At 40.4% G+C, this 26,928-nt stretch overlaps 3 protein-coding genes and 1 non-coding gene across 4 annotated transcripts; all 4 read left to right on the plus strand.

Moving 5' to 3' along the window:
• The first annotated feature begins 1,696 nt into the window (after window positions 1–1,696).
• LOC116700258 (T-complex protein 1 subunit zeta) lies at window positions 1,697–9,997 on the plus strand. Its single transcript, XM_032533299.1, has 13 exons — window positions 1,697–1,963; window positions 2,576–2,639; window positions 3,670–3,804; window positions 4,022–4,195; window positions 4,850–4,953; window positions 5,067–5,337; window positions 6,218–6,300; window positions 7,727–7,823; window positions 7,923–8,070; window positions 8,533–8,666; window positions 8,863–8,965; window positions 9,446–9,518; window positions 9,618–9,997. Exons 1-13 carry the CDS (start codon window positions 1,827–1,829, stop codon window positions 9,688–9,690), a joined length of 1,596 nt encoding a protein of 531 aa, XP_032389190.1. The 5' UTR covers window positions 1,697–1,826; the 3' UTR covers window positions 9,691–9,997.
• Window positions 5,988–6,124, plus strand: LOC116701155 (small nucleolar RNA SNORA22). The gene has a single exon (XR_004334840.1). It is a non-coding gene; the product is annotated as a small nucleolar RNA SNORA22 (small nucleolar RNA).
• A 4,632-nt stretch (window positions 9,998–14,629) lies between the features above and the next one.
• On the plus strand, window positions 14,630–19,491 carry LOC116700262 (inactive C-alpha-formylglycine-generating enzyme 2). The gene is made up of 9 exons (XM_032533302.1): window positions 14,630–14,863; window positions 14,956–15,103; window positions 15,206–15,320; window positions 15,673–15,717; window positions 15,829–15,979; window positions 18,179–18,234; window positions 18,679–18,763; window positions 18,978–19,119; window positions 19,242–19,491. Exons 1-9 carry the CDS (start codon window positions 14,800–14,802, stop codon window positions 19,342–19,344), a joined length of 909 nt encoding a protein of 302 aa, XP_032389193.1. The 5' UTR covers window positions 14,630–14,799; the 3' UTR covers window positions 19,345–19,491.
• Window positions 19,492–21,713: 2,222 nt separating this feature from the next.
• LOC116700259 (BICD family-like cargo adapter 1) lies at window positions 21,714–26,928 on the plus strand. Its single transcript, XM_032533300.1, has 6 exons — window positions 21,714–22,595; window positions 23,209–23,328; window positions 23,422–23,580; window positions 24,733–24,809; window positions 24,938–25,058; window positions 25,989–26,928. Exons 1-6 carry the CDS (start codon window positions 22,047–22,049, stop codon window positions 26,343–26,345), a joined length of 1,383 nt encoding a protein of 460 aa, XP_032389191.1. The 5' UTR covers window positions 21,714–22,046; the 3' UTR covers window positions 26,346–26,928.

Raw genomic sequence — 26,928 nt, forward strand, 5'->3', positions numbered from 1 at the left:
TACATGGCCAAGCCAGAGACATGGTTAATCCTGTATCTGTAAATGAAGTGGGGTATTCTGAGCTATTTGAGTTTAATAAACAAGTGGACAGGAGTAATATCTCATTGTGGTAAATGTGAATTGCAGTGCTTTAATAAGATTAGTTGTACATATTGAATTAAACTTCTGATGAAAATGTAAAAGGTCATGGACTCATTTCATAGACTTATAATAATAGACTACAAACATTTTTATTTTATTGACAAAATATGCAAAGATTCAGGTAAACAATATTAACGTAAATCAGAAATAGTATAACAAAAACAAATCAACATAAAATGAGAATATTAAATACATTTGCATAAAAGTAATAAAACAGAAGTACAAAGTAAAATCATATTCAGTCAGACGATGCTGGAAAGGAAAATAAAAACATTAACATCAGACTTTAGCGAAGGTGGTAGGCTCGTTCGAGATGAGCCAGGTCTGCGCAGAATCGATCACCGGCGATCGGCGCCCGGCATGCCGGTTAGATTGTGTCCGACTTGATCCCGACTTGCTCTGAGTCATGCACACGTGGGCAACGGAAATCTCACGAGAGCAAGGCGGCCGGAGTTCTGAGACGCAGGCGGCGCAGTTGCTTTTCACCGACTGCAAGAGCCAGGCGGACCCAGGCGGACCCAGAGCATGCTGGGAAACGCTGACTTCTCAGCTGATTTAACACCTGATTGGTTTACAAGATGATGACGTTTTATATAAACTTTTTAATGTTTTTGAATCGGAGGGATTTTAAATGCTATTTGTCTGATTTAAAGACTTATTCTGTAAAGAACACACGTTGTGTGGCTGATAGAGACGTTTAGAAGTCAGAGAGAAATCCGTTCAGATCATGGATCATCTCCAGTGTGTTGTTAATTAAAATCAGCAACAGATTTCATCTAGAGCATTCTGAGAGCTACTCTGTCATAATCAAAACAACTGGAGACTGTGTACCAGCTGGTATGTGGGTCTGATTATATTTTATTAAATCGGAATCGCACCACAGTGTTTTCATCACTTCCTGTCCAGCCTGAAGGCGGCTGGAATCAGCTGGAAACTGTCCGACTTTACCGCAGCTTTTTGTCACCGCCCCCCGCTGCTGCCGCCTGCTCTCGTCCACTTTACAGGCGAGGCGCAGTTCATCTCGAACGAGCCTAAGGTAACTTGCCCAGTCGGCGCATGGTCTCTAGGGTGTGACTTATGCTGCCTTCAGTGTATGTCGGAAATTTGATCGAGACTTTAAGCGCACAATAAAACTTGGTAGTGATCATTTAAAAAAAAAAGTTTTGCAGTTGATTATACTTGAGGGTGACAGTTTGCCTGCTCGGGACCTAGTGAATCAGATCACTCAGGATTTGTGCTAATGTGAATTTCCTTTTACACATGGATAGGCTACTTGACTTGCACATACATACAGTACATACCAGTGCTAAGCACTTGAGTGCATAGGCTACTCTCATGCATATACATGCACACATAATACTCACATTCATATACCCTCACACATGTATGCATATGTTTAGGACTATGTAGCCGTGCATGCGTATGCATGTAGGCAGGAGACCATGCTTGTATGTGCAAGTATTTACTGCCGGTATGTACTTGAAAGTCAAGTATTTCATCATTTTTGCCTAGGCGGCTTCTCATAAGTTTGAAGCTCCGAGCCTAGACTGGTTACTTGAAGGCAGCACGAGAACACGTGTTGGAGCCTTCTGGAAACGACTCTCCTTTAGAGAGCAGCCCGAGCAGTGCGGACTTCCTACCAGCGATACTTTCTGCTTTTCCCTCGCTGTTTGAGCTGCTTCGCCATGACTGCCGTGAAAGCTCTGAACCCAAAAGCAGAAGTGGCCAGGGCCCAGGCTGCTCTGGCGGTTAACATCAGTGCTGCCCGGGGGCTTCAGGATGTGCTGAAAAGTAACCTGGGACCGAAGGGGACCATGAAAATGTGAGTGCCACTGGAGCCCTTTGTGCAGCATGCGTGCTAAGCTAACTTTACCAGTAGCTAACGTTAGCTGCAATTCACCGGTAGACTGCGCATGTTACTCTAGCACTATGAATTAGTCAGTCGTCCGATACCTGATTATTCATTTATGTGAACATTGGAAAGCATATTCTGTGTCCAACGTATTAGCTAAACCACAATTTCAGGGAGTAACGTTTAAGGCCTCTACTAGCTACACGGATAACGGATTTTCCCGGCGCACGTTGCCATGCCCAGTCATCGTCATTCGTTAAGATCCGTCAGCCTCCAAGCTTACATTAGCATGTTAGCATCAGCCGGTTACCTGATTACGCTGAAGATCGTCAGGACCAATCTCAGTTAGGACTCTGTTAACGTGGCGTTATCAATAATTAACGTTAGTTGAATTACTGAGCCGATGGAGCACTGCATTTAACTTATTGAACATACTCTGGAAATGTATAACGTTAATGGCTGACATAAAACTTCTTGACTGAATGTTATCCAATTGTGTAGTTCGTCGCTGTGGGTTGTAGCGAACCAGCTTTTGCTTTGGTCAGTAACCATTAACCCTTCCCTGCTTGTTGGCATCCGCAGGCTGGTGTCTGGTGCAGGAGACATAAAGCTGACCAAAGATGGCAACGTCTTGTTACACGAGATGGTAGGAAGTGCTGAGCTGTTACATTACACTTGTTCTGTCCAAATGTCTTGTCCTTTTTATTGTGCTTCCTTCTACATTTTTGAAGTAGCCACACCCTTACTTTATGTGGGTGCCCTTTAAGCCTGTGTAAATATATTTGGCACAGTCCATATCAAATTAAGAATAAACTGACAAGTATGATTAGTCTTGTTTAATTATAAGTCATTGAAGTCTTGGACTGTATAAAGTAAGCAAAGTGGTTGTTTGTTTTTGGGAGACCAGTTATTATTTAAGGAATTGTTTTTGGTAAATTAAGAGTTTATGTAGAACATTGTATTCATCAGAGTAAAGTATGTTATCACAAGTATAATTTTTCTACCTAATTGGGGCACAAAACCTCATGATACATTATAGGATATATTGATGAAAGAAAAGTTATTGACACTAAATATTACACCCTCAGTCCTCAAATGTTTACATAATTAACATGCTTGCATTATTACTTTTGCTATAGATTTTCAAGTGCTGTTAATGTAGAGCTGGGCGATATGGAGAAAATCAAATACCACAACATTTTTGACCAAATCCATTGATGTCGATATTGCGGCAATATCGTAGGGTTGATTATTGGTGCTTTCATTAAATATTAACAGAGTTTTGCTAAATAATCACCAATAATGTTGATACAATGACTAAGTGGGTAAAGGCACATAATGAAACAGCTAGGGAGTCTGGTAAGTTTAGAAAATTACATTACTGTAATGCACCCTTCAAAACCAGAAAAAGACGACACTTGTGTAATATTGCGATATCCAAAATGTAAGACAATATCTAGCCTCATGTATTACCCAGCCCTATGTTAATGTGTAGTAACCCTTGCTGCACTCTTGAATATCTGCAACTGTAAACAACCTATGCTTTACATCTGAAGATGTCATCTTGGTCTCTGTGAAGTTGTGATTGACTATATAAATATATATACATATGAGAGAGCCCTGTTGCCGTGTAGGGGTTTTGCATGATGACTTGCTTTTTATGTCGTACCGTGCAGCAAATTCAGCACCCGACAGCATCACTCATTGCAAAGGTTGCCACGGCGCAGGATGACATCACGGGAGACGGAACCACTTCAAATGTCCTCATCATCGGTGAACTGCTGAAGCAGGCTGACCTCTACGTGTCAGAGGTAAATAAAATAAATAAATAAAGAAGCCTTGTCTTTAACAGCTCTACTACAGTCATAGGACTGTCTGGTATTCTATCCAGAATGTACACCATGTTGTTTTTTTATTTTATTTTTTACCTAAACTAAAACTGGAATCTCTTTTGAATGTGTGTCAATATTCGGCATTTGGAATTTAATGTATATTCCTTCCATAACTCCCTTTGATGTGGTGCGGCAGGGTCTTCATCCAAGAATCGTTGCGGAGGGCTTTGAGGCGGCGAAAGAGAAAGCCTTGGCTGTTTTGGAGGAGCTGAAGGTGACCCGGGAAATGGACAGAGAGACCCTCATCAACGTAGCACGCACCTCCCTCAGGACTAAGGTCTACGCAGAGCTGGCAGACCTGCTCACTGAGGTGAGATAAAAGGGAATGGAGCTTGGCTTACGCAGAGATGAGGGTCCGCGTTTTAACCTAAAGATCAAAGCAAAGTTAATTTCCTTGATTATTAAGACCTTTCCTAGTTTGTGCTTCCCCTATTCCTCTCCTTGTTTACTAGGCCCACCTACAGGAGATTTGAGGCATTTAACAAATATGAGATCTTGCCTTGGCACTGTCGTCATTTGTAACGTAGCACAGCTGCATTAGCTGTCCATTGTTTTGTCATACGCTGTATTTTATGTCTGTCAGATGAGCAGAACAGTGTTATACATTTACTATAAATTCATTTTGCAACGTGGCAAGTGACAAGAATGTACAGATGTCATGCATCATTTTTTGTATTCAACGCATACAGTATAGCCTTTTTAAATATTTAAAGCATTACAAATGCTTGTATGTATATTTATTTGATAACATACACACAAACAAACGATTAGTGATGCAGGAATGGGCTATTATTCCGAATACGCGTGTAGGCTTGAAATCATCTACCCACCCATGTGAATGAATTATTATTATTTTTACTGCCCCCTAGCAGACCCTGTAGGCTACATTGCTTTATATATATATATCTATATCAGTCAGCTGATTATTTTTGTGATTTGTTGAATGTGATACGTTTCTCTGCAGGCTGTAGTAGATGCTGTGCTGGCCATCAATAAACCCAATGAGCCCATCGATCTGTTTATGGTGGAAATCATGGAGATGAAGCACAAGACCGACTGCGATACACAGTAAGTTTTAATAAAAACTGAAGACTCAGAATAAGAGGCAACTTGTCCTTTTACTGCAGGGGTGTACAGGGGTCCCAGACATTTTAAAAGTTGTTGGGTTTTTTCTTTCTCAGGCTGATCAGAGGTTTGGTGTTGGACCACGGTGCCCGCCACCCAGACATGAAGAAGAGGGTGGAGGATGCCTATGTGCTGACCTGCAACATCTCTTTGGAGTATGAAAAGACAGAGGTCAACTCTGGCTTCTTCTACAAGAGTGCCGAGGAGAGAGAGAAGCTTGTGTCTGCAGAAAGGAAGTTCATTGAGGATCGTGTGCAGAAGATCATCAACTTTAAGAACAAAGTCTGTCCCAATGGGGAGAAGGGCTTTGTCGTCATTAACCAGAAGGTATGCTTGAAGAGGACTCTTACTATTGGTAGTTTATCTGCAGGGCACTTACACTGTAGTTCCTTGTTCCTACTGGGACCAGCTCGCACAGTAGCTCATTTATAGCATGACATTTTAAAATGCAACCAATATGAAGCAAAAAAAATATCAGTCAATCAGTTTTATGTGTCACATGAAAAATCGCGAACTGTACAATTTTAGTGAAATGTAATTCCATCAGCTACTTTAATCACAAAGGATAGGAGGAAAACACTGTTCACCAACTACTTTAAACAGCTCTATCGTAGTCTAGCCTTTACTTCAGAGACGAACATGCACTCCCTTTGTAACACATGTTAAAATGTCCGCCCCGCTGATAGCATGGCACGCCCTCATACTCTGCTTCTGACTGGCTAGTAGTCCTTACCTAGCTACTGCGCATATGCAACTCCCAACAAAGATGGAATAGAAGCAAGATGCCTCACGCTGTAGCTGAAAAAGAGAGCTCAACACACAGGGTGAAAAGAGGTGCTGCAGCAATGTGCAGTACAACAACACTAGGGTGTTTTCTGAAAATTAAACCATGTAAGCCTATCTGATATAACATCTAAATACAATTATGAAAATGAGCATATGAGCACTTAAAGTGAAAAGCCGAATCAATCCTATAATTGCACAGAGAACACCCAAGGATGCTAATGTAGCACTCCCTGGTCTCTTTTATCTGTGCCACAGTAAATCTGATCTGTACCTCTGCATTAGGAGAGTCCCTTCCTCCCCTATATGTATTCAGCGGATCAGTACAAACTTAATATTGTTTAAATGGGCAAAAAATACACTGGATTTTTTCTTGAATGGATGTTGGTAAATGGAAGTTTCACATTTTCTGTCTCTTGTGTAGGGTATCGACCCATTCTCCCTGGATGCTCTTGCCAAGGAAGGCATCGTAGCCCTGCGCAGGGCAAAGAGGAGGAATATGGAGAGGTAAGAAAGTAACATATTTATGCTGTTACAAATACAGTATATACGCGACCTTTTCTGTACAGTGGAAATGTTGTAGTTGTTTTGTCTCTGTAAAATGGACTGCCTTCTTTACAAGAAGGGAAGAGAACAAAATTTCAAGACATATTATCTAAGAAGTGTTAAAAGTATTCAAATAAAAAACATCTCCCAATGCCATCTTATTAGAAACTAAGAGGTCCATAAGGTAGCTTGTGGTATGCTGTTATACTGGCTTTTCTGTGTACTTGTATCTTGAGACATACTGATTGTAACAACACTGTCAGCAATTTCTCATTACTGCCATCATCGAGACTGTTTTTAGAGAACACCATAAACACACCACAGCGTTCCGGCTTCATTAACAGTCACACTTTGCTTAGCCACAAGGGTGTGCCCTTCAGCACAAATGTGGGACCAGAGTGCATTGTGCTTTATTATGGTCAGTATTGTCTATATCCTTGACGTTACACTTAAGGGATTGCTCCAGTGCCGCAGGATATTCTGCCGGATGCATGTATTTTCCGTTTCCTCCGCTTTCTTTGTGTTGTAATTTTAAATTGGTGGATTAATTAGGACTCATTCTAACTGCTCCACAGATCTCTGCACGGTAAATTGAGTCCTCTAACTAGACTATATGTCCAATTTGAGTTTTTTTTCACGCGCAACTCTTTTGCAGCAGCTGTGTGCAGAGTTTAGCCCCGCCCATGATGATTCTGATTGGTTTAAAGAAATGCCATTAAACCAGATTTTCGTTTTCCTTCCATACCTGAATGCTCTGTAGAGTAGCCAGACCCTCCATCAGCGTGCTTTGGAGGACGGTCTGGCAAAGCAAGACTATGGTCGGTACAAGGTTTTGTAATTATCAAATGGTAGGCATGAACGATTAATAATTATAAAATCTCGATTCACCCTGTTTACTATTAATTTTTTTTTAATAACTTTGATTTAAATAAAAAAAAAACTAATTTTGATTGAAAATCTTTTAGTATGTGTCCACATACACGTTGTTTTCACGGATAGGATCACCCCGCTTCCCAGCATTGTGGGCTTGTCAACAGTTTCGCTTCAATGACCACTGACACGCAAAGAAAACAGTCTCCACCCTCGTACAACTGCGATGGCTGCAGCTAATTGGACAAACGCATCACGTGGGGATAGATAGATAGGGAAATTATTCTGACAAGTGACACACACCTTATGTTTAAATTAAATGTTTGGTTTCAGTCTCCTGATTTAAAATGTATTTAAACTACCATTTTGCACTAGTGTTTGGCAAAAAGGATGCAGTACCTGCCGGGTACAGGGACACCTGAACAGACAACGCTTGCTGTCCACAGCTGCATGAGGTTTTTCCATCATAAATCAGATCGAAGAACTGAGTTCTTCAACTGTGTTGTTTCCTCTGCAGGCTCACCCTCGCTTGCGGTGGCATTGCCATGAATTCAATTGATGACCTCACACCTGAGTGCTTGGGATACGCTGGGTTGGTTTATGAACACACGCTGGTGAGTATTTATTTGGATTATCTGGGTGTATTCTTTTATTTATTTTTCTGTTCTCAAGGTGCTAGCATAGTTGTTAATCACCCCCAATCCTCTTTGCAGGGAGAGGAGAAGTACACATTCATTGAAAAGTGTGGAAACCCTCGTTCAGTTACCCTGCTAGTGAAGGGACCCAACAAACACACCCTCACACAGATCAAAGATGCCGTAAGGGATGGTTTGCGGGCAGTCAAGAATGCCATAGAAGATGGTAAGACACTATGAAATTTAACATTTTACAATGTGTTTGTGCCATTTGGCTTTGTTTTATGTTTATGTATAGTTTTATGGAGATTTATTGCAGTGATTCAGTTACACGTCCTGTTTTGTTTTTGTTTTTGTTTAAATTAAATTCAAGATTGGCAATAGAACTGTCAGTTTGTTTTATTTTTTGCATCACAGTTTGTATTGTACAGTTTTTATATTAGTCTTATTTGCACAGCGAACACCCATGGATGCCAACATGGCTCTCCCTGGCCTCTCATGTCTGTGCCACAGTGACTCTGATCATTTCCTCTGCATTAGGAGTGTTTCAGTCTCTCCCACATGTATTAGCTGATCAGAACAAACTCCCAGTGATTCATTTTGTTTTAAACAAATTGTTCTGGCCTTATTGACATGAGACAATTATACTTGTTTTCTAAGTATCTTCTTTTCCTATTTGTATCTTCAGGTTGTGTCGTGTCCGGTGGAGGTGCGTTTGAGGTGGCTGTGGCAGATAGTCTGGTGAAACACAAGCCCAATGTGAAAGGCAGAGCCCAGCTGGGAGTTCAAGCATTTGCAGATGCTCTCCTAATCATCCCCAAGGTGAAGGATCTTTACTTCCTCCCCAGGCTTTCAGATTTATTTATGTGGTATAGAATGTCTTGCTTCTGCATTATGCTACTGGTAGTATCCCTTGTCCTTCTTCCTATGTTATATTAAACAGGAAATAAACAGTTTCTGTTAGCATTCATACTGTATCAACTTCTGTTGATTTTAATAATGCATCTCCGTTTTATAGGTTTTGGCCCAGAACTCTGGCTACGACCCACAGGAGACCCTGCTGAAGCTGCAGATGGAGTACAAAGAGTCTGGTCAGCTAGTTGGAGTGGACCTCAGCACAGGTCAGAGCCACAGCACACTGTTAAAAGAAGATTGTGTTTTGCAGTGTATTGCAAGATCTCCACAATACATCACAATGTTTTCTTTTTTTTTGTTTTTTTTAAAGCAGCAATTGGCAACATGAGACTATTAACTTGAATAAAGTCTGAAGTCCCAATATTTATAAGTTAAACTGTGTAATATGTATAAAGTTGAGCATCAAATAAATGCGGATTTATACAGATATCAAACAACAAAATATTGGCAAAGGATGAACTATGAGAAACCAGAACAAATTCTGATTCAAGTGTTCAAAGTAAAGGATTCACCTTTTTATCTTAGTGACAAACTCCAAGACGGCACATTTGCATTTTGAGTCTCACTGTTGTTTTTTGCTCTTTGCCTCATAGTGTATTCCTTTTTTAAGTCCCAAAACACCTGATTGGATCATAATGTACTTCTATCGCCAGCTTGTTTTGTTTACTTAAAATCCTCTTCTTCAGGGGAGCCCATGGTGGCAGGAGAAGCAGGCGTTTGGGATAATTACAGCGTAAAGAAACAGCTTCTTCATTCATGGTGAGATTACACATTTCTGAACAAGACCATTGAATATTTTAAATTCTCCTCATGCATTAACTCTGTCAATCTCTTATGTGGCTCTTTACTCTTTTACAGCACGGTTATTGCCAGCAACATCTTGTTGGTGGATGAGATCATGCGAGCTGGAATGTCTTCTCTCAAAGGTTAAAGGTCAACTGAAGAAGCTGCAGCTGTTGTCATACTCACAGGAATAGTTGTTTACCTGACGGTTCAGTCAAGGTGTTCCGGCTCTAGGAACTCCAAAGCACCCCAGTCTGATGGACGGCTGACTGCACACCACACTGCGTCCATCGCAGCGTCTGTCAGAAACCTTTGTTATGCTTTTCGTGAGGTTTTTTTCATGGATTTGTCAATGCCTCCCTCTGATTGGTTTATTTATGAGATTTTGTTAAAAGCACTGACATCTGCCACTCGGTTATGTTTCTACCCATTAAAGACTTTCTTTGCTCTTGAAATATGTAGTTGTTGATTGTCTTGAATAATTGGATTAAGTAAAACATGACACAAATGTAATAATCCCATCTATACTAACCTATTAAAACAAACACAACCAGTGTAGAATTTAACTTCAATACATTTACATTAGTGCTATTTGTTTGGTACTTGAACCTGAGCATTTCTGGTTTTCGGCTGCTTCTGCTTGACTACATTTCTAAATGTGTACTTTTAACTACTAAGATAAAAGCTGTATTTACTTTTAAAGAGATTTTACATGAGTGAAAAGCTTATACAATATGCACCGTTAGAGTTTAAACTGCCCTACAAAGTTGGCTAAACTTCATCTGCACCAGTTAAAGTGCGTCTCCCACATACGCTTCAGAAGTTAAAAAACCTAAAACGTGTAGCATGTATAACTATTTAAACTCATGAACTGTAAAATATATTCTTGTGACTGCATTTGTAATAATTTTAGTTTTTGGTAAGTCTGCATGTTTATTTTGCATAAGTTTTTAAAATAAAAACACTGGATGGCAATTTAGAATATTTATTAAATATAAATACATTTTATCATTTATTTTATTACAGTTTTTCTCCATTGGTTTGGCTCATTTCTTGAAACAGAAATTACATTCTCAAAACTCTAAGATCATTTGGCAAAACATTCTTACAGTTTAGCACAACACTATAGCTCACTTGCAAAAGCTCGTATCTCTCCCAAACAGTTCACTCTGCTTCAAACTAAATTCATTTCTCATATAAAGAGTCAGTGCCACCAAAATGGCAAAGATCCTTCTCAATTGCTTCGCTCATTTCTCCAAACACGACCGACGTTCTCCACACTCTGGTGCTTTTGCCAAAATAAGTGGATGGTTCGGCACACCACCAGGTTCACCTGCAAAAGCTCTAACCTCTCCCAACAGTTCACTCATGTGTCAAACTAAATTTCCTTCTCATTTAACCAGTCAGTGCCCCCAAAATACTTTGTCCCTTTAGCATTATGTAGCAAGCACTGCAAGTCAGAAGTTTGATATTTTTTCACTATGGCCGAGGACATGGAAATATCCCTCAAATCCACCTTTCAGTCTTAGCCCAGTCCTTCGTAACAACGGTGACAACCCGACTTAGCTTAGAATTGTAGGTTCTATCTCCGTTTAGGGTACTTCTGAGATATTGACACAACGTTTTTACATCCCAGCTCACAAAACCGTCATGTAGTATAATCTTCTATTATAGCCTTATCTATTACATGTATCTTTTTTTTTTTTTTCTTTTTTTTTTACAAAAATACCACCAACAGGCATTACTGTATAAACACCTAATGGATCAGATTGTGTCAAACTCAATGTCGACCATAAGTGGAGATAATAACCTTATAATTCTAAGCTCACAATGGTTTGTACTGTTTTTTTGTGCTTACACAATACAATTGTGTATACTGAAAAAAGAAATAGATTTCACAAAAATAATACTGTAATACAGATTTTATTATCATTCACCACATACTGTAAAGTAACTTCTATACATCAGAGTAAAAAGAAAATGTATACAGCATAACACTGTAATACACACAAATAAAAAATTAATGAAAATTATATACAGCCTACAGCGCCCTCACCCTCCCTCTCCTGGCCGCCGTCCTCACCCTCCTCTCCTGGCCGCCGCCCTCACCCTCCCTCTCCTGGCCACCGTCCTCATCCTCCCTCTCCTGGCCGCCGCCCTCACCCTCCCTCTCCTGGCCACCGTCCTCATCCTCCCTCTCCTGGCCGCCGCCCTCACCCTCCCTCTCCTGGCCACCGTCCTCATCCTCCCTCTCCTGGCCGCCGTCCTCACCCTCCTGACCATCCACACGCTGCTGTCTGTCTGGCCACAGATTCTCGTCCACATCACAGCGTATATTCTCCATTGCGATGCAACGAGGGAAGAAACGGCGTGCATAGTCAGAACCATCCCCTACACTTATCTCCTGTTATATCCTCACACGCAGCGTCCATTGCATGGAGCAGGGATCTCTGATCTTGGGCCCGATGCTCATACACTCTCCACCTCCAAGCGGAGAAAAACTCCTCAATAGGATTGAGGAAAGGGGAGTAAGGTGGTAGAAACACCATGACCATCCTTGGATGACCAGTAAACCAGGCCCTGATGAGCGGACCACGGTGGAAACTCACATTGTCCCATATAATGAGGTATTGTGGTAGGTGAGGCCCTACGAGACCTCTCTCATCTTCAGGGATCAAATCAAAATGAAGGCGGTCCAAGAAGATGAGCAGCTTCTGGGTATTGTATGGCCAAGACTGTGGATGTGAGTGGCCACACCATTCTCAGATATGGCTGCACACATGGTTATTTGCCCCTCGTTGCCAGGGACATCCACCGTGGCCGGTGGCCAATAATACTATGGCCACGTCTTCGGCCCTTGGCCAGGTTGAAGCCAGCTTCATCCACAAACACGAGGATGGATGGGTTCATTTCCTCCAATGCCATTTCTCTACAATAGCAAAAAAAGAAAACATCAATGAGTCATACAGAAGAGTCATTCACTACAGTTCAGACAATTACATAGGAATGTTCTATGTTCTCCACAAGTTCAATATACTACTGGCCACTACATGTACCCCATGCAGACATACTACAGGGGTACTTGACAGAAAGGGGAGGGGGAATCATCAATGACTAAACTTCTGAAATGTTACAGTAAAACCCACAGTATTACATAGATTTACATGGGAGGCACTGATTGCAGCTCTTTGACCCCTTTTCTTATTGTATGTTATATTCTTCAAAATAAGGATTATAATGATAATTGCATCATCAGTAAGCTGCTGTTTTTAGCGAAAATGTTGAAGTCTAAATCAAATACTTTCATACCTGAATATACAAATCAGGTAAAGTGGGTACTGAATCCAAAAAAGTTTGGTAACCACTGCTTAATTGTAAAGGTAATGATGGACACCAGTAACTAACTTACATGTACATACTGGTACCGCAGCTCTTTCACTCTTCAGAGTCCTCTCAAATGGTACCCTGTAAATTTGCTTCATTGTCTCCGTGCTTCTTCAATGTCCGGTCTAGTGGGGAGATGCTTATGGAGTTGATATTTTGGAATATGGCATTGTCTTGTATGATTGCAGCGCGGATCTGTTTCAATGTGATGGCATTAATTGCCATCACCATGTTACAGATCTCTTGTTCTTGATGTTCATTAAGAAGTTTTCTTCTGCCACCTGTACGAGGTTGTCGTCCAATCCTCGAAATAGAATTCAAAGAACAACACTCCATTTGTAATGTATACCTTATGTATTCCTTACTGAATGAGTTACCTATGTACTTGTATTATTTTTACTGTAACTTTACCACAATTCTAATTCATAACTGCACAGTGACTGGAATACAACTGTAAACTGTATCATCAATACTGTAGAAAATAAACTATTCCATAGTTTATTTTGTCCAATGTTTTTCATTGTCATTTTTTAGTAACATGGCATTGAGATAAGATATTAGTCACACACACACACACACACACACACACACAAAATGAATAGGTAAATATCAATGTGTAAATACATATATTTCTTGCTCTATGAACAGTGTCCTGTCCTATACAACATATACAGTAATTCCATCATTGACTGACAACATACCTGTTTTCCCTGCGAAAGGTGTGGATGATGGAGGAGACTGGAGATCAGGCTGCACTCGGCGACCTGCCTCCGCCATTGTGAGACCATGGTTGATGGTCTATAATCGTGGCCCGAATTTCATCCGGGACAGCATAATGTCTTCGTGCTCCTCTGCCTCTTCCTCCTATTCCACCACCACGCACCCTTCCTCCTCCTCCTCCTCCTCCTCTTCCTCCTCTTCCTCCTCTACCTCCTCCTACTCGAGCAGGCCGTTGCTCTTGTTCATTTACCTGGCCAGGTGCCTCCATGTTCAGAAATTGTGCTGGTCTTGCATTGCCAAGATCTTTCTATACATGTTTGGGAGCATTCACAGTCATGGACAGCACCTGTCATGTAACTAAACACACTGTTTGATTGGTCATCTGAGATGTGTGAAACTCCTCCTTCGTTAGTAAAGTTCTACTTTCACCTGACTGTCAATTGCTGTGAAATTTTTTTTTTTATCAAATGTTCCAAGGGATTCATATGTGGTATTAATGGTATTATGTTCTTGACTCATTTTGACAATTGAACAGACTATTGTGCATGTAATGGCTTATACACTGAAATGATGCTGACAAGTTTTGGAGTGAACAACCATTAGACCGAGAATCAACAATCAGTTTAGATCAGCAAGATCTATTCACTTGGAAATTGTGCTAAATGTAGGCTACCTGTACTTAATCATTTGAAAGATGTACTGAGACATTGAGGCATGTACTTAGGCATTTGCAATTTGATGAAATGAATGAGAAATTCAATTCTGTTGTGAACAATTGCCAAGTGGTTTGGAGGTTTGTCCATGTTGTTTTGAGAATGTAATTTCTGTTTCAAGAAATGAGCCAAACCAATGGAGAAAAACTGTAATTTAGTCAAAGTCATATCAGACATGTGACGAAATCAATTTACTATAGATATATTCATACGATATCGTTAATCCAGGGGAAAAAAATACCTACAAAAAATAGAAGCGAACGCTTGGAGGAGCCTTTTGTTTTACACGGAACCTGTTTATCGTTGAACCATTTCTGTTGCGACGGTAAAATATGTCCGACGGAGAAATGAAACCATTTAATCGAAGTTTTGCTGCTAGTTAACTTTTAAACGTGAATACAGTGCTGTATACATAGCTTTATGTGCTCAATGTCGAACTAATGTCCAAAATGAACTTTAAAATCGCGTTCTTGATATCTGCGGTGTTTTTACTGGCAGAGGCGGGTAAGAAATCGCCTTTTTCTTTTCGGAAAAAACAGAAACATAAATTATATTACATGAAATTAACATGACCGAGATTTTATCCCGAGACACAGAAGCAGATGAGATGCTGAGTATACCAGGAGGAAAGATGACTATGGGAACCAGTGCAGCTGACGGGAGAGATGGAGAGGGCCCCACCAAGGAGGTTGAACTGCAGCCTTTTGAAATAGACAAATACCCTGTCACAAATGGCGATTTCAGGTAATACACGTTGAAACCCGATATCAGGAGGATTTTGATAAAGATTTAAAAAAAACAACAACTATATAACAAAGCCACTGACTTGGCCTTTATTCATCACAGAGACTTTGTGAGAGCGCAGAAGTACAAAACGGAAGCTGAGACGTTTGGTTGGAGTTTTGTGTTTCAGGATTTTGTGTCAGAAGAGCTGAAGAGCAAAGTCACACAGAGAATTGAGGTAGGCCTGGCTACAAATAGTAAGATGTAATGCTGTTACATGTTTGACATGTAATTCATATATCTGGGCTTTGAGCTGTTGGTCTGTTAAAAAATAAATAATAATACGACTTCCACTATTGGCGTTTTCACTATTTTTTTGACATTTTATAGTGTTAACAATTAATTAATTATTCAGAGGATAAATAGACCAGTCGATAACAAACTAAGTAATTAGAAAGATTACAAGAAACATTTGGCTGTTTGCTACACACACTGTGCACTATTGCAATACACTAGGTATAATTTATGGATAGGAATCATTTGTAAGGTTGTCCTGTGAATAGCTGTGGACTCCTCTCTTTCCTCTCTAGTCTGCTCCTTGGTGGTTGCCTATAGAACGGGTGTTTTGGAGACAGGTGAGCTCATGAGTTTTACCTTGAATTCCTATCTTTTTTTATTTGTGTTTGTATATTTCCCAGCATGCCTTCATTGCCTGCCTTTCACTCATTTCACCCTCTGCTGTTCAGCCTGCAGGACCTGGTTCCAGCATTCGGGAACGCCTGAGCTTCCCGGTGGTTCAGGTGAGCTGGAATGACGCTCAGGCCTTCTGCCGGGGGAAGGGCAAGAGACTGCCTACTGAGGAGGAGTGGGAGTGGGCTGCACGAGGCGGGCTGCAAGGTACACAGTTTATACACTGAAAGCATAGAAGAAATACTGCATGTGCCACCAACAAAGGGTTGTATTTACTTGACAGTTTGTTCGTATCTACTAGGGGTGCACGATTCAGAAAATATCACGATTCAATTTGATATAGATTTTTAGGCTCAAGATTTGATTCAAAATCGATTCTCAATTATAAAAAAAAAAAATTCACAGTTAGTAAATGTAATTACTTTCTCCATGTGATAGTATACACGCCATTACAAAACAAAAATGTACAAAAAAAACACTGTATATATATATATACACAGTATATAATTCCAAATGTGTTCATTCATAGTTTTGATGCTTTCAGTGATAATCTACAATGTAAATAGTCATGAAAATAAAGGAAACGCATTGAATAAGAAGGTGTATCCAAACTTTTGGCCTGTACTGTATATACAGTGGTGTGAAAAAGTGTTTGCCCCCTTCCTCATTTCCTGTTCCTTTGCATGTTTGTCACACTTAAGTGTTTCGGAACACATCAACCAATTTAAACAATAGCAAGGACACACAAGTAAACACAAATGCAATTTGTAAATTAAGGTGTTTATTATTAAAGGTGAAAAAAAACAATCCATCATGGCCCTGTGTGAAAAAGTGATTGCCCCCTAAACCTAATAACTGGTTGGGCACCCTTAGCAGCAACAACTGCAACCAAGCGTTTGCGATACGTGCATGAAGCTTTTACAGCGTCCTGGAGGAATTTTGGCCCACTCATCTTTGCAGAATTGTCCAATTCAGTTACATTAGAGGGTTTGAGCATGAACGGCCTTATAAGTCATACCACAACATCTCATAGGATTCAGGTCAGGACTTTGGCTAGGCCCCCCAAAGTCTTCATTTTGTTTTTCTTCACATTCGGTGGTGGACTTGCTGGTGTCTAGGATCATTGTCCTGCTGCAGAACCCAAGTTTGTTTCAGCTTGAGTACACGAACATTCCCTTCAGGATCTCTTGGTAGACACAGAATTCATAGTTCCTTTTATCCCGCAAGTCTTCCAGGTCCTGAGCAGCAAAACAGCCCCAGACCATCACACTACCACCCATATTTTACTGTTGGTATATGTTCCTTTTAGGAAATGCAGTGTTCCTTCTACGCCAGATATACTTGGACACACACCTTCCAAAGAGTTCCACTTTTGTCTCATCGGTCCACAGAATGTTGTCCCAAAAGTCTTGGGATCATCAAGATGTGTTGTGGAGAATTGAGACGACTTTGATGTTCTTTTTGCTCAGCAGTGGTTTTCTCCTTGGAACTCTGCCATGCAGGCCATTTTTGCCCAGTCTTTTCCTGATGGTGGAAGCATGAACGCTGACCTTAACTGAGGCAAGTGAGGCCTGCATTTCTTTGGAGCGTTGTTGTGGGGTCTTTTGTGACCTCTTGGATGAGTCTTCGCTGTGCTCTTGGGGAAATTTTGGGCGCCGGCCACTCTCTGGAAGGTTCACCACTGTTCCATGTCTTTGCCATTTGTGGATAATGGCTCTCACTGTGGTTCGCTGGATTCCCAAGCTTTGGAAATGGCTTTATAACCCTTTCCAACTGATAGATCTCAAGTACTTTCTTCCTCAATTGTTCCTGAATTTCTTTGGGTCTCGCATGATGTGTAGCTTTTAAGGATCTTCTGGTGGACCTTACTGTGTCAAGCAGCTCCTATTGAGGTGATCCTTGATGTGAACAGGTGTGGCAATAATCAGGCCTGGGTGTGGCTAGAGAAATTGAACTCAGGTGTGGACAACCACAGTTATAGTATGTTTTAACAAGGGGGGCAATCACTTTTTCACACAGGGCCATGATGGTTTGGAGTTTTTTTCACCTTTAATAATAACACCTTCATTTACAAATTGCATTTTGTGTTTACTTGTGTTGTCCTTGACATTTGTTTAAATTGGTTTGATTTCCGAAACACTTAAGTGTGACAAACATGCAAAGGAACAGGAAATGAGGAAGGGGGCAAACACTTTTTCACACCACTGTATATATATATATACATATATATCAACATAGATATATATATAGATATATATATCTATATATATATGTTGATTTTGAATCTGTGGAGCTTTAATCGCGATGCAAATGTGAACTGATATTTTTGCACACCCCTAGTATCTACTCTTGACTAATGTCATTGTTTGCTGTCCTCGTAACGCTTCCCTCCCTCTTGTGATCAAGGTCGGACTTATCCGTGGGGAAACAAGTTCCAGGCCAACAGAACCAACCTGTGGCAGGTCAGCCTCCAACCATAATGCATGTTGCAGTAGCATAAGCACATGCTTTTGTCATCACAGGATGCTTTGACTCTGGATTTACTGAGACAGACACTGACGTGATAGTTTTCCACTCATTTCTTATGATACCACTTTCTTAGAGTTATACACATTTGGGTGCCAAACTAATTAAACCGTATCAGACCTAGCTACCCAAAGGTTATATGTGCTGCTGTTTTTTAATTGACTATGATGACATGCCTATATCAATAATTTGTATTAATTGAGATACTTCTTGAAAAATGCAGTGGTAAAAATTACATGTTTGGTGCAATTTTACACTTTATATCAATGAATACCAGCAGATATTCTAGACATATGAAACATGAAACATGAAAAAACATGTTCAGGTGAAAGTGCTGAAAACACATGTCTTCTAATAACTTTATTTTCTGTGTGTTTTAGGGATCGTTTCCAGATGAAGACACTGCAGAGGATGGATACCATGGTGTATCTCCTGTCACAGCATTTCCTCCTCAGAACAGTTATGGTAACTGTCCCGTAGTTAAATAAAAAAATGATGCAATCAATGATATATGATTAGAAGTGATACATGGTAACAAAGATCTTTTTAGTTTAAAGCAACAGAGTGAAATACATGTTACAAAACTGTTAAAACCCCAACAAGTCCAGAACTTTTAATAATATAAAGGTTTACTCTGGCTGTGTGTTTCTTAATACTATAAGAGCACTTTTTCCTGCAGGACTGTATGACATGATGGGAAACACATGGGAATGGACATCCACACCCTTCCCAGCAGCCCAACCAACGTATGTGCTGCGTGGTGGCTCCTGGATTGACACAGTGGATGGTTCAGCCAATCATAAGGCACGAATCACAACCAGGTGAGTTATTTATAAAAAAAAATAAAAAATAAAAAAATCACTGCATTTCTAGACTCTTGTGTCCACAGAGCAACTGTACGGTAGTCCCGAGTGATTGGGCGTTATGATTCTGTGTCCCGCAGGATGGGCAACACTCCTGACTCTGCCTCCGATAACCTGGGATTCAGGTGTGCTGCCGGCGATGGACAGATACAAGGGAAGACAAAAGACAAAACTGAACTGTAGCACCAAACTGGAAGTTAAAATAATAATGATCTTTTGAACCGAACAAAGAACAAGAAAAAAAGCAAAGGACCAATTAAGTATCAATGACTAACAATGAGTTTTAATGAATAATGATGGTGACAGAAAGATGCGAGGGTAGAAACAAACTGTATTCCTCCCATGGAGAACTTTGATTTTTTTTGTATCAAATTGAAGAATAGGAACACACATGATAACTAACATTTAAGAAATAAATTGTTTTGCAAAAAAAAAAAAAGTCCTTTGTAATTGTTTTTCTGTAACGTAGTTATACTCCAAAACAATAAGAATATAATGGCGATAATCTATGGGCATGACTGAAGAGACTTGTTGTTTCTCTCTAATTTCACTAAATGGAAGAAATAGGACACTCTTTGACTGTCATTGGCAGCTCCTTCTACACGCTGGGATCTGTCTTTTGTTGAGCATTTTTATGTGACTGGAGAGTAAATCGGCCCGTCGGTTTAGTCACAGCCTCTTACAATACCGTCTTTGTCTTTTTGTTTCTTTCTCATCCTTAATGTCCAGCTGAGACTGACTCATTCTGTTAAACACCACAGACGAGAAGTTTTTTTTAATGTTTATTTTTGTATTTTTTTTTAACCCTTGTGTTGTCCTCCCGTCCACCAGGAATTTGTTGTCCTGGGTCAAAAGTTTAGAAAAATCTTTTTTGGCACTTTTTTAAAATTTGTGGTCAACAAACCAAATTTATCTGACAAAAAACAAAAAGCAGGGATTATGAAATATTTTTGACTAAGTTGAGATTGGAGACTGGTATCTGGTATGTGTTTCAAATTCTATAAAATGTAATAAAATACCCAAAATTAAATTGAAGTTATCATCAATCAAAGAATGTTGCATGCATAAGGTGCATGCATCAATGTTATTCTGGGTAATTTGTAAGAAACACATATTTCTGATGTAAAAAACCTTTAGAAAAGGGTTTATTTTGACCCGAGGACAACACAAGGGTTAAGATTATTTTTTGGGGCATTTTTTCCCTTCATTGGATAGTGACAGCGGATAGACCGGAAAGGTGGGAGAGAGATGGAGGACGACACGCAGCAAAGGGCTACAAGTCGGACTCAAACCTGGGCCTCAGGACTCAGCCCACATGGGGTGCACGCTCTTACTGGGTGAGCAAGAGGCCGCCCCAAGAAGTTTAAAAAAAAATCTAAACTCCAGTTATATTTAACTAATAAGTAACTGTATATAATTGAGTACTTTTGAGTTGGCCACATAATATAGATAATATGCAAGTGTTTATAGTGACATTGACAAATGTTCACAAAAAGGCCAAATCAGAGCTGGCACTTTTGTTCTTTTAACATACAGAATGTGATTAGTGTTACAACTATTGTAACATGTAGTTTTTCTACACAAAAAAAGCTAATTGGAGTGCTTCATTTTTTAAATTTCTTTTTAATAATAATGACACCAAAGGTCATGACACTAAATTACTTGCTGGGATATAATACATATACAATAACACATATACTATAACAACACCTTATCTATAAATACTGGCACAGAGTTTCCCACATGCTCTTATTCATACACCACAAACGTGAACCACTTCCTGCGGCTGGATAATCACAAAACATGTACACAGCCAAGTGAAGAACGTCATACTCATGACTATGACTGTGTTATAGTCTAGTAGCCAACTAGGTGAACCCGGAAATGTTGAGTATACCAAGTTTTTTTGCAGAAATGTGAAGTATGGGTCCCCAGTAGACAGAAGTTGCTGGACGCTAATTTGCATGTTTGCATGTTGAGCGATTTGCTTACTTAGCATAATTGGCATTATTAGCTTAATCGTCCAGTTTGACCACATATTTTGCACTTTATGGCCGATATTAAGCTGGCAGAACATTATGTGGCTCTCTGGAACAAGTAAACACTGTATACAGGGAAAATCGTTGTTGAATTTACTGTAAAAAAAATAACTGATAATTGTGGTGGTAGTTATTCTTTGGCTGCAATCTTCAATCAACTCCCATGAAAATAATAACTTGATACCTCCTCTTGTGGTCCATGCAGCACAAATACATTGCCAAGTTTTTAGTTATAAAATGAGACATGTTGATGTGTCACTCATCTCTGCTCATGTATGTGGGAGATTTGTCACCAAAAATCACCGTCTAAGCTCAACTGCTCGGAATGAGTACAACTGGTGTTTTCCCCGACGCATTTTAATTCCAAAAATAAATTAAGTAGGCAATCCTAGACTTTACCTGACTGTAAACTACTTCATCTGTTTTCTCTGGTTACTCGCTTTATCCCCCTGCTCTGTATATTTGCGTTGCTTGATAAAAGTGGTTTAAATCAGGTATCACGTTTCAAAGGATCAAAAGCCCTCCTCCCTCTGTTCCCCTGCAGCTCTGGTATGTTTGCACATCATGTGTTTGTGTAGCAACTGAAAAGGAGGAGGAGGAAGAGAAACTACACAGGCAACATGAAGCCACTGCCTCCATTGACATCAGATCATGACATGTCACTTCCTTGTGAAGACGCACGCATGCAATTCAAGAAAAACGAGTTTGGAGACATTGCTGCTAAGTCACCCTCCCTCCTGTCTTTCTGTCTACCTCTCTCTCTTTTGTGTTTATATAAATCCTGACAGTATCTCCCGATGGTTGAATTGACTTTTTCCTCTGCCTGTGACTTCTTCCAAGCTGATCATGGACTATGCTCAGTCTTTCTCAACCCTCAACGAGAGGCTGAGACCTAAAATAACAAAAAGTGAACAGCTCTCCTCCTCTCTGAACAGGCTGGAGGAGAAACAGCTGAACATGTCGCACAGGAGCAAATCCTCATCTTACCGACCCACAGTTCTGCCAACAGAGCCCGAACTAAAAGACTCTGTGGCCACAACAGAACCAGAAGATCCAGAGAAACCTGAAGACAACTATGAGCAGGAAGATTTGGTCTCCGATGAAGAAAATTGTACTGATCGGTTAAACAACTCATGTCTCATCACTGAGTTCAGTTTAAAAGATTTTGAAAAAGAGGAACCGGTTGATGATAACAGAAACACATGCTTGCCTGAGGAGAAACAAAATCCCGGTGAGCTGATCTCGAAGGGGACAGGTGATTCCTCAGAGTCAGAAGCTGTGGACGGTGAAGGTGGCAGCTCCTTCCAGAAGAACATGAACTGGACTTTACCAGACCTGATCAACAGTGGCAGGCCGCTAAACCGGCGTCGGACATTGGGACACGTCTCAGACACAGTAGGATACCATTCTTGATATGTCTGTGTGTTTAAATTGAGGTAGAGGTTGTTAAGTTTCCTGGAAAGTCTTTCTTTTACAGTGCATTATCTTTATCTGCTTGTCACACAACAAAACCTGTTTTGTATTTACAAAAAGCAACAAAGATGCAAAGTTGTTTTGCAGAATGCCAAAAAATCACATACTGCAACATAATTAAGTATGATCAAAATGAGTTTGATGCTCTAACGTCATAGCGCAGTAAACTTAGTGTACAGACAACAGCTTTTATGATTTTACAGCCGATGATAACAGGGTTTGATTTGTGGTTATGATGAAAACAGTGTTGGTGGGAAATGTTTTGTGCCTCATACTTCATATTAATAACTTTCTTCACACAGTCATCTTGGTGTGTCTGAGTGTGTTACTGTAAATGTGTTCATTTGTAAATATTTGCATGTGCTAAGTAACGCCTCAGCCAGTCTACAGTTTCACTCAGGAATCCATATTAGCAGTTTCTGTTTACATTGTGTACACGATACAAGGTTGTACTTTCTGTGTGCAGGCCTACAATTATCTACACTGCAAAAAGTGATGGCTTGTCAAAATGTACTGGTATATTTATTGTTTGCAGCTTAAAGAAGTGCGCAGAGAGGTGGAGCTGTCTCGGAGACGAAGTATCAGGCTTAAGGCGCAGGTGGACAAACTGCAGGAGAGCAGTGAGGGACCGGGATGGAGCCAACACAGAGAGAAGGTAAACCATACACAGAGTACCAGGACATCTGTAGTACATCTGCAGAACTCTGCAGGATTGCTATGATTTCTTTCTGTCCATTTTTTATCCCAGGTCACAGAGGAAGTTCTGTCCATACTGGGGCTACTGCGCCCGCTGACAAAGTTACAGTTCAGTCTACCTGAACCCTCTAATGGTGTAAACCGCCTGGACGCTTCCCTGAGCCAGCTGCAGAATGTGGCCCGCGAACTGGCTATTAGTCACACCAAACAGGTTAAGGCAACACCCGCTCAGTTAAAGCTTCTTACCCTCATCATGTCAATCTGTTTTTTGTTGATCCAGTGTCCAGTGAGTACAATTTGTAGTTGTTAATTATCAAAATCTGTGTTGCCCGTTCCAAAATTTAAATATTTACCACCACCATCAATTCCAATTCCTATTGGCTTGAAATAGTACATTGGCATTTGCATGAACTGGGGTAGACACTCCATATTCATGCCCCATCTTGAAATACGTGTGCAGGTAATGGACACACAGGACATACTGCTCTGCCTTTCGCGTTTTACGCTGTCACAAAATAAACTCACAGGTGCTGCTAATGGTGCCAATGGGTATCGTCGCTTCCCAGTTTGAAGAAGGAAACATGGCGGATCACATGTATTCAAAATCCAAATTTCAGGAACAGGAGTGTTCTTCTTCGCCCCAGAAATGGAAAAGTATATTGAAAAGAGCAAGAAACAGGCTTTTTGAAGCGTGAAGGCTACTGCAGCTGTAACATTACTTTAAACTGCGTGGCACAAGAGAGTTGACTGCGATATATGATCTCAACGCTAGACGGGAGAAAGTCCAACACATTGAACCTTTTAGTGGGCATGCTACCCAGAACAATGTTTGCTTTGCCCGTACAAGTGGAACTAAAGCACAGATTTACACGCAAAAAGTTTTGATTGGCAATTTCTGTCTAAAATTTGACTTCATTAACTTGCAATAAGTAGAGGCATCTTCCCTATTTAAACATGTATTTACCTGCAAATTATAAAAGACTCAGTAATACATGTTTGGCAACACAGAAAGGAATTTTTTTTGTCAACAAGATAGGTTATCCTGGGAGCATTAAAACAAGCCCGGAGCATGCATAATTATTAAAGCTCACGCGGGAGGCTCATGATGACGCGTCTTCCTCATTGTTAAGGTTTTAAAGCTCAACTATGTGGCCCGACCGGTAAGGGACAGTATCAGTGATCTGAGTCTTTCTAGTTTTACTGTAAGTAAGAGTATGTCAAAAGGTGTGTGACTGATGGTGGGATTAGATCAGAATCCTGTAAGAAAGGCGGGAGAGAGAAAGTGACGTCTGTGAGGTTAGAGGCAGAAAATAACGAGTTGTGGCTAAACATAACCTTCCTCTCGTGCTTGTTTATTTAAAAGTTTAAATCTGGAGAAAGAGCAGAGGACAGTGCTGTTCTGCAGCAGGCGTTACGGGACAGAGATGGGGCCATAGAGAAGTGAGTACACACAGTCACCTCCTCCATGTAACAAATTAACGAAGATTTAAGGGGTGGAAAAAGGAAGCTGGAGACATACAGTAGAGCTATTTTAAAGAATGTGTCATTCCTTCTGTCGTGCTGTGCAGGAAAAAGGCAATGGAGGCCGAGCTGCTGCGGAGTAAAACGGAGATGATGTTGCTAAACAACCAGCTGCTGGAGGCTGTACAGAAACGTCTGGAGCTGGCAGTGGAGCTTGACACCTGGAAGGTAAAACCTGAGACAGGGTTAATGTTCAGCAGAGACAAAAACAGTGAATAAACTGAACAGGAAATGGTGTAATCACTGAACTTTTAAATACAAATGAAATATGGAGTCACATTGAGCAACATACTGACAGGGTGAGAAGTCTTGAAAAGTAGGACACAGAGCTCACACCCACACCAACACATAATTAGAGTTAATTACACATGTTTGATTCAGAACTCTGCAAATGTTCAGCTGTAAAACGCACAAAACAAACTCCATTCAAAATTCACACTCATTACATTCAGCACATGGAGTGAAGGCAATAACTGCCAGCTGGTATCCTGCCGCAGTGTTTGGGCCTCAGGCCCATGTGTTCATCTGGTGAGAGCCTCGCTCCCTCTAGGTTACATTGAAACTACTCTGAACTTTGCAAGTGTTGTCAAGTTTACTGGATAATTGTGGAATAATATTTTAAATCACTATTACACACAATTCATAAACAGCTTTTTTCAGTGATTCTCATAACTGATATCATTATTGGTCCTATTAGCTAAACGACTGAAAAATGAATTCCTCAAACAGGCTCCTTTATGACTCTGTGCACACTTAACCATTCATTTGTAATCTCACAATGGAAAACTGAAATATAAATTTGGCATGAATAAAAAATGAAATGACCCCCCCTGCTCAAAAATACATATATCCCTTTTCATACCACCTCTCTTACCAAAATATTTTGTACAATCTTTTTCACCAGTGGTACTCAGTGTATGTTGCTCTGAAAAACAGACACATAAAAGATAAATAAAACTGATATGAAATTCATACTTACTGGTTTCGAATCTGGATAATTACCAAATTGTTCCTTTCTCTCATCAGTTTGTAGATTTTAAGTTGCAGATTTTCTGTATTTCTTGTTATCTGACAAATGTTTGTTTTCCTTCGACTCAGGAGGACGTTCGGCTGATCATCCACCAGCAGCTGCAGAGTCAGCAGCAGGCCGAGCAGGCCCAGAAGAAGCCTTCCCGCCTGGGCATCCTGAGGAGAACCAACAAACTGCCCATCCAACGGCCAACCAACTTCCCTTTGTCTACACCTGCACCTCCCACAACCAACTCCAACCAAATCTTTATCCCCAGAGCTGTTGTTTCCGCTGCTCCCAGCACGCTTCCCTCCACTGGCACCCAACGCAACTGGAGGGACAAACTGAAGTGGCCCAAGACCGGTCGTCAAGGAGACGAGGATGCAGCGGGGCAGGAGTCAGAGGGCAGGGGTGACAACAGCTTCCAGGTCGTATCCCTCGATTGAAACAGTAATCATTTTTGCACTGAGTACTTAAATTATGATGCACAACGCTCATGTCTAACAATTTAAAGTCCCCCTCCAGTTATTACTGTTTTTTCCTTATTGTCGCTTTGTTGTTTGACCACATGATGTATGTGCTTGTTTAAAATCAGAGTTTAACATGTGTACGTACAAGCATGGTTTGTGACATTACAGCTAGTAGCCAATCGTGGTCCAGCATGCAACTTACACAAGTGTGATGTGGAAACACTGAGAATGGACTTTTCATCTAGAGTCCAGCAGTTAAATCTCTGAAATGAACAATATTTATATATTGGTTTTTCCAATGTTGAAGGAGTAAATGTAATTTTGAATGAAATGAAATCTCTTTGTGGACCATATTATACAAATCATTATTCCAAGCAGATAATATTTCTTGTCTTAAAAACATGTCTGGAGGGGATATTTCATGTATTCGTGGGAAAACATGCTTTCAGAGGTCTACGCTCTAAGTGTCCTTCTAATTTAGTACTGTAACACTTGAATGCCTGAATAATGTCATGTTGTGAATACGTCAAATTACTATGCAAAAGCACCTTCAAACCTC

Source organism: Etheostoma spectabile, chromosome 13, assembly GCF_008692095.1.
Source record: "Etheostoma spectabile isolate EspeVRDwgs_2016 chromosome 13, UIUC_Espe_1.0, whole genome shotgun sequence".
In the NCBI taxonomy this organism is placed as follows: Eukaryota; Metazoa; Chordata; class Actinopteri; order Perciformes; family Percidae; genus Etheostoma; species Etheostoma spectabile.

Coding starts and splice junctions, on each gene's coding strand:
- LOC116700258 (XM_032533299.1), top strand. CDS start 1,827: ATGACTGCCGTGAAAGCTCTGAACCCAAAAGCAGAAGTGGCCAGGGCC. Junction 1,964..2,575: donor CCGAAGGGGACCATGAAAAT/GTGAGTGCCACT, acceptor TGGCATCCGCAG/GCTGGTGTCTGGTGCAGGAG. Junction 6,301..7,726: donor AAGAGGAGGAATATGGAGAG/GTAAGAAAGTAA, acceptor TTTCCTCTGCAG/GCTCACCCTCGCTTGCGGTG.
- LOC116700262 (XM_032533302.1), top strand. CDS start 14,800: ATGTCCAAAATGAACTTTAAAATCGCGTTCTTGATATCTGCGGTGTTT. Junction 15,321..15,672: donor AAGTCACACAGAGAATTGAG/GTAGGCCTGGCT, acceptor TTTCCTCTCTAG/TCTGCTCCTTGGTGGTTGCC. Junction 18,764..18,977: donor TCCTCCTCAGAACAGTTATG/GTAACTGTCCCG, acceptor TTTTTCCTGCAG/GACTGTATGACATGATGGGA.
- LOC116700259 (XM_032533300.1), top strand. CDS start 22,047: ATGGACTATGCTCAGTCTTTCTCAACCCTCAACGAGAGGCTGAGACCT. Junction 22,596..23,208: donor TGGGACACGTCTCAGACACA/GTAGGATACCAT, acceptor TATTGTTTGCAG/CTTAAAGAAGTGCGCAGAGA. Junction 23,329..23,421: donor GGAGCCAACACAGAGAGAAG/GTAAACCATACA, acceptor TTTTTATCCCAG/GTCACAGAGGAAGTTCTGTC.